The 7,812-nt window shown below is 34.8% G+C and overlaps 1 protein-coding gene across 2 annotated transcripts in view; it reads left to right on the forward strand.

Moving 5' to 3' along the window:
• Elmod1 (ELMO domain containing 1) overlaps window positions 1-7,812 on the forward strand; it is a 68,332-nt gene that overhangs the window by 16,458 nt on the left and 44,062 nt on the right. For both annotated transcript variants that reach the window (XM_033764310.1, XM_010610632.2), the window contains exon 2: window positions 4,565-4,663. In XM_033764310.1, coding sequence (XP_033620201.1) covers window positions 4,647-4,663 — 17 coding nt within the window. In that variant the 5' untranslated portion in view covers window positions 4,565-4,646. The remainder of the gene's footprint in view (window positions 1-4,564; window positions 4,664-7,812) is intronic.

Consider the following 7,812-nt stretch of genomic DNA (forward strand, 5'->3'; position numbering starts at 1 on the left):
CTCTCTCTGCCTCTCTCTCTCTCTCTCTCTCTCTCTCTCTCCTCCCACTCCTTGAATAAAATCTCCAGTTGGACCTCTCGGTGTGTGTGGCCTTAGTTGTTGAGCATCACTGTTCCCTTTCAGATGTTTCTACCTATAATTCACATAATACGATTTACTCTTTATGTTATAATCCAACATATATATCTTTTTTATATATCTTAATATATATCTTTTTTTTTGTTAGTGCATGTTTGCAGTACATAATGATTACATTCATCATGGAGGTTAGTACATGTACATAACACATCTTAATTTTTTTTCATCAACTTCGCCTTCCCTCCCTCACTCCTTCTGCCATCTCTTGGTCCCATTCCCCTTTGCAAAAGATTTATCTCCCTGTGTCCTATTATCTATTTTTTATTTTTCTCTTTAACTTATTTATACTTTGGGATTGTCGTACAAGAGGAACCATATGATATTTTTAAAACTAGAAATCTAAGCATGTCATATCTCAGCTTGAAAACTTTCAATAGTTACTCATTGTTCACGGGATAAGATTCAAACTTCAAGTATTGCTTACAGAGCTTTCCACAATCTGACACTTACTTTCTTTTTTTTTAATCCTGCCATTATTATTTTTACCTGTTCTTCTCACTAAGTGCCATACTAAATCATATTGAACATTTCCTTCAATATACATTGTGCTTGCTTTTGTTCCAAGAGCTTTGCATGTGCTCTCTGGGGATCTCCCAGTCCCTCTATCCAGGATAAGCATCTCTGCTACTCTCAGTCACAGCATCTATTTCCACTTGTAATACTGTGTGTTTAAGGGAAGTATTTGCTTTTCCATATCGTCTTCTTTCCTCTTCTCCCTTAAGACTGTTGAATCTGAAGGATAGAACCTTGCCTCTGTAGTTCATCCTGTACCCATTGTTCTAATTTTACAGCCTAGTAGGTATTTACATATTTTAATAAACTTTCTATCTTGGAAAAGTTTTAGATTTATGGAAAAGTTACAAAAATTGTACAGAGAGTTCACTTATATTTGTACCTAGATCCCCATATTATTAACATCTTGTATTAATACATTTGCACAACAAATGGACAATTATTGATCCTTACTATTAACCAAAGTCCATGTTTTATTCAGATTTCCTTAGTTTTTAATCTTAGGTTATTTTTCTATTCCAAGATCTGATCCAGAATACCGTAGCACATTAGTAATCATATCTCCTGTACATACTTCTTGGCTTTGAGAGTTTCTCAGATTGTCTTTGTTTCTTTCTTTTTTTAGTGATTGTGAGAGTGTTGAGCATTACTAACTAGTTATTTTGTGGAATGCCCTCTAACTGGGATTTGTCAGTTTTCTCGGGATTAAACTGAGTTTAATTTGTTTGGGGGAGGAGGATCACAGTAAAGTATCATTTCATATCATATTATAATTATATGTTGTTAAGACTTGTAGCTAGATGTCTAGATGTATCTAGATACCACTTCCAAAGCCTGATGCCATCATAGGTGGGGCTTTTTAGAGGTGCCTGGATCTAGAGTGCATGATGCTGGGATTAAGTGTGTGATGCCAGGATTGGGGGTGTGTGATTACTGAATTAGTCCACTGACTGGTTTGGTAAAGTTCCAGGAGTGGATAATGGGAAGACCCACCTTGGGTGTGAGTGCTTCCCAAAGGTGAGTAGGGTAGAAAGAATAGAAGGGACACAAAGAGGGTCACTGTGGTGGTTGCTTCCTACTTGCTGCCTTGCTGCTTTCTGCCTTCTGCCTTCTGCTTCCCATGAACTGGTTCTCCTCTGCCATGCCATCCTGTCTTGGGGCCAGCCAACTATGAGCTGAAACCTCTAAAAACTGTGAGCCAAATAAACCTTTACTCCTTTCACTTTGGGTATCGAGTACTTTGTCTCAGCAATGAGAAAAGTAACTAAGACATAGGCTGTCAATATGACTGGTGATATTAGCTGTCACTATCTGGCTGAGACAGTGTTTGTCAAATTTCTTATTTTAGCTACAGCTATCTTTTTTCTCTCTTTCTACTCTGTACTCAAGAAGTCATTACTTATGTATAAGAGGTAAAGAGTTTTCATTCACCAACTTGAGGGCAGAGTTTTGTTTGGTTTTGTGTTGTATGGGGGAATTTATATTCCCTTCTATTTATTTATTTATTCATATGTTCATTTATATCAGTGTAGAACCATGAGCATTTATGTTATACTTAAGGCTGTAATCCAGTACTACTTTATTTTTTTGCTCAGATTGTTCTACCTTTGGCCATTGGAAACTCTTTCAGTTGGCTGCTGTTGGTTTGTACATTTATTTTGTGGTCTTGAGCACATCCTGACTTTCTGCCATCTCAAGAAGCTTCAGATTCATTTTGTTCTGCCCCGGCTCTACACCAACCATTTCTCCAAGGATGCCTGGCTCCCTTTGTTATTGATTAATGTATTAGAAACCATGATCAATGTGCTGGGTGTACACTATCTAAATTAAATTAAAATTTGGATTCATATTTTAAAACCCACAAAAGTACAAAGAATAATATATGTTCCTACAAACCAAAATGAACAAATATTTTTTTCTTTAATTAGCTCCATATGTATTTTAGGAAAAATTCCTCAAAATGTTTAGGGTCATTTTCCCCTGTTATTTTCCTCTCTTCTCAGGAGCAACCAGCTACATACAGTCTTAAGTTGGTGTTTAGACTGTGTTTCCAGGTAAGCATGGAATAATTGCAGAAACAAATAAGCATTGGAGATTGGCTTTTATTTGGGCTGTGTTTCCTTTACTTTTGGGCTGTTCTAGTTGGTGGTTGTGTCTGCTTTCGAGCATTGTCCACACACTCAGTTCCTCATACTGTTCGTTGCAGCTCATGTTCTGTGGTCTCTTGTCTCAGGAGAGAGCTTCTCTTACCTATTACTTCCAGCCACTCTCTCTTCTTTACTCTGTCTCATCTCATCTCATCCCAGCCTGCTGCTGTGTTGGCCGCCCCTAATGTCCTCCTTATCTGAAGGAAGGAGACCAAAACTGATGTTCTAGGCTTTGTGAGAGCAAATTGTAAACTGAAAGGTGCTCTTCAAAAGCTTCACTGTTCTATTCACAGTGACCCCCAACCCCAATAAAGGAACCAGGAGCATCATTTATTTGTTTCAAGTTCCTGAGCCTTTGACAGCTATCTTAAATTTTTTGTTAATATGTGTTAATTGTATTTATTAATAAGATTCAGTTTGATGTGTTCATACATGCATATAGTGTGCACTCTATTTTAGCTTAATGATATCAGTTGTTTCTAGTTCTTTTTTAATTTTTACAAATTTCTCGTTAGTACATTTTTGCAGTACATAATGTTTACATTCCTCTTGTGGAATTGGTGTATGTATATAAAACATCTCAATTCCTGTTTTCGTTCTCTCCTTCCCTCCTTTCCCCCTCTTTTCATCACTTGATCCCCTTCCCTTCTGAAAAAGATTTATGTTCCTACTTCCTATTATTTTATTTTTCTCTTTATGTAAAATTTGGCCTTCTCATATAAGAGAACCTATGCAATATTTGAGCTTGTGTGTCTGACTTATTTCACTTAATGTTATGGTCTCAAGGTATATCCATTTTCCTGAAAATGATTCAAATTTATTCTTCTTTATGGCACAGTAGTACTATAATTAAATACCACATTTTCTTCATCCACTCATCTTTTGATGGACATACAGACCGTTTCTGAGATTTAGCTATTATAAATTGCACTGCTATAAACATGGGCATGCATATATTTGTGAAATACGGTGATTATAAATGTTTCGGTAATAACTAGGTCAAATGGAATTTTTAATTTTTGTTTTTTGAGGACTCTTCATACTAATTTCTGTAAAGAAATTACTAGTTTACATTTCCACCAATAATGTATAAGGGTTCTTTTTTCTCCACAGTCTTTCTAGCATTTCTTATTGTTTGATTTCTTGATATTGGCCATATTTTCTGGAGCAAGATGGAATCTCAGTGTTGTTTTAATTTTATATTTCACTAATGGACAGAGATGTTGAACAAGTTTCTAGTTTGTTTTTTGTTTTTGTTTTTTTTAGTTGTAATTCTAGAAGGTTGAGGGTGCCAAGTTTAAGATGACTAGATGTCTGGAAATAAGGATAGTTACTTTTATTATTATTATTATTTTATTTATTTATTTATCTATTTTTGTACCGGGATCGAACTCGGGTCCTTGTGCTTGCGAGGCAGGCGGCAGAACCACTGAGCTAAATCCCCGGCAGGATAGTTACTTTTATGACTCTTCACTTTTATTTTTCTTGTAAGTACTGTACAGTAATAATGCCACAAATAGGGAAAAAAGCTTATGATTGAAGCTCATGAACTAATATTCTCTTCAGCAAGTGACTTAAAACGGCAGGCAAATTGTATAATTATAAAGTGAAAGGCTGTAGCCTTCACCTCTACCCACTGAATTGCCTGTTCCATTGATGGTGTTTTGGGTGTGTAGCCAATTGTCTGTTTGCCTCAAGAAGGAGAAATTTTTGATTTGTTGTGTCCAATCATCTTATTAATAAGTATATCTAATTTTTTTCCACAGCCTTTACTTCTTTGACAAAGGCAAATTTGGAAGCAATTGCTTGGAACAGTTCATATAACATCTGAGTAGTCCATAAGGCACAATGAAGCACTTCCTGAGGTAAGTGATTGTAGGCTCCTGGATAAGACCTCTAAAGTGGAGGAATTTTCTTATTATCATTTGGAGTCCTGCGGTCAGGTCCGCTATTTTACATTTGGTCCAGAATAATTTGGTCATAAGATTTCTCTTGATGTGAGAGAAGAGAACATGAGCACAGTAGATAGAACATGGGCACAAAAATCATGCATACTTTGGACAACCTTGAGGCCAGGTATCTCTAAAGAATGTGATGTTGATGCCCTGAACAGTGAGGTTGAAGGAATCAGCAGTAAAGAAATCAACTAATTCAATTTGTGTAAAATTCATTTTCCTCAGATAATTTTAAATGTCCCTTAATTTAGATTTTGATTTGACTAATCTATATAGACATCTGAAATGTTCCCTTTTGCTCAAACATATGTTCTAAGCTTCTTCCTTGCTGCCTTAGTGATGTTTTTGAAATCTTTATTTATTATCTGTTCCCTATGCAGAGTATGTCCAATATTGGTGTCTTTTGGGTGATCTTGTTTGTTTTGAAAGCTATTTGAACCTATAATTATAATTAATGTCACTCTTCTGTAGTGATATTCTCAGAGAAATTTTACTTCACATTAAAATATAACAAAGTTGATTTAGTTTGAATGTTTGAAAATTAAAGATATTTTCCCAAAGATTGGTTTTCTTTTCCTCAAGATAGTGACCTATTGTATTACACATTCTTGTTGCTTTGGTGTTTCTCTAAATCTTTAACAGGCTTGCTTCTCTTAGGAAATGATTTGATTTTTTTCATTGTTTGCTATTTAAAATTTTCTTTTCCCCACTGGTTTTGATTCCATTATTATTCCTGGAGGCATAGCTAGGTTTGTGTGAGATTCACTATACTTTGTTCTGGCTTCTCATACTTACTGGATCTTAGAATTGTGAAAACATGTTAGGAGGTCACTATTAAACTATCTCCAGGCTTTGGAATTTTTCTTGTTCAGAATATTCACCTGCCTGTTTTTCTCAGCTATGTAAAAAAATGATATTTGAAATATCACTATGATATTTGCCAGCCAAGTGTTTGACTTGATGTTTTTGGTTGCCATGGTAATTATCCCATCTGTTTATACATTTATAAAAAATTTGTATTTATGACTGTATCTTCAATGTAAGCATGGGTCTTTTAGTTGCAGACTCATGTTAACAGAAAACTTTAGCATTAGATGATGCTTGCAAGTCAAGATGACCCCTCTGTAAAAGGAGTGATGATAATGGTGAAGTTTGTACTACTAAATTCTTCAGTGTTTCATTCGTTTTAGAAAATCTTGAGTGGATTCAAAACTAGTCATTTTAGGAGAAATTGTACCTTTTACTTCTGTTATTTTTCTTGTTAATTAAGAAGGTATAAGAGTGTGTTTAGTAGAGATTATGTTATATTTTATAATCAATTTTATGATGATTTAGAATGTGTACACAGGGCCAGGGATTTAGCTCAGTGGTGCCACGTTGCCTGGCAAGTGTAAGGTCCTCAATTTGATTCCTGGCATCAAAAGAAAAACAAAACAAAACAAAACAAAAAAACACTGAGACTCTACCACTATAATTTTTTTTCATTGAGTTTATTGGTACTTTTTAGGTATACAGTACAGTTACATTTATCATTGGGATCTTGTACCTTTACATGACAGATCTTGGGTCTCATTTTTTCCCCATACCCCTGCCCTCCCTTCACCCCCTCCTCCCTTCCCTATTTACAAAAACTTTTTTTCCATTTTTTCATTTTCTCATATGTTTTTCTTTTCCCTTATTTCCTTTCCCCTACCCTTCCCACTTCCCCTACACCTTTAGACCTTTTCTTCCTATTTCATATTGTCAGTTATACCATTTGGATCTTATTTATACTTTTAGTTTTTAACACCAGAGAAACTATTTGGTATTTACACATGTGTGACTTATTTATTTCACTTAAGAGTATATCCTCAATATGTATCCATTTTCCTATGAATGAATCTAATTTCTCATTCTTTATGGCTGAGTAGTATTCCATTTTGTAGAAAAACCACATCTTTATCCAGTCTGCCACTGATGGGCAATTGGACTGTTTCCAAGTTTTAACTATTACAAATTGTGCTGCTATAAACATGGGTGAGCATATATCACTATACCACTATAATTTTGCACAAATAAGCACCAAGGGTAATGGAACCAGTACATCCAGATATGTATTCTAATTTTTCTCTTTTAACTTGGCACATGTATTTTATAAATATTATTTGACATTGATTATTGCTCAAGCTGCAGTAATCAATTATAGGTCAAGAAAAAGCCTGAGGGTCTTCATTGACCATTGGTTTTTGAACTAATAGGAGACTCAGTCATCACCCATCTTTATTTGACTATTGCCTTTGGTTTTAGTTTTGCTTCTAATGCTTTTTTTTTCTTTTTATTGAGGTTATTGGTACAATCTAGGTATGCAATACAATTACATTCATCATTGGGATTCTGTACCTTTACATAATAGGTCTTGATTCTCATTTTTCCCCTTGTCCCTGCCCTCCCTTCACCCCCTCCTCCCCTCCCCATTTACAAACACTTTATTTCAATTTTTGCAGTTTCTCATATTTTTTTCCTCTCCCTTATTACCTTTCCCCCACCCTCCCCACTTTCCTTACACCTTTAGCCCTTTACTTCCTATTTCACATTATTAATTATCTCATTAGGATCCTGTGTACTATTATAGTTTTCACACCAAAGAAACTATTCGGTATTTCAGTTAAAGAAATCTCTGTATGAACATTAAAAATAGGGAATCCTAAAATAAAACTAAAAAGGAAAGTAAAAGAGAAAAGGCAATGATGTAACATCAAAATAATCCTTAATTCTGGAGATGAAAATGGTCCCTAAACATATTTAAATTGCTTCTCGCTCTTACAGTCTTATCTTATTCTTTTTTCATTATTTAGAGAATACTTTATTAGTTTCTGTAATCAAACCCACATAGATATGACCTTACATATTTAGTATGATTTGTTACCCCTGTACACATGGAGAAAAAACTAACATTTCTAGACCAATATGGTTGTCCATTTCTGTACAATGCCAAGTCAACACAGTAAATTGGGATGACTTTTTCCAAAGTTGGCAGCACCATTAAAGTTTCCCAAAATTCAATTTATATATATATACAT

The sequence above is a fragment of the Fukomys damarensis genome, unplaced genomic scaffold, assembly GCF_012274545.1.
Source record: "Fukomys damarensis isolate Sample0158 unplaced genomic scaffold, DMR_v1.0_HiC HiC_scaffold_16, whole genome shotgun sequence".
Classification (NCBI taxonomy): domain Eukaryota; kingdom Metazoa; phylum Chordata; class Mammalia; order Rodentia; family Bathyergidae; genus Fukomys; species Fukomys damarensis.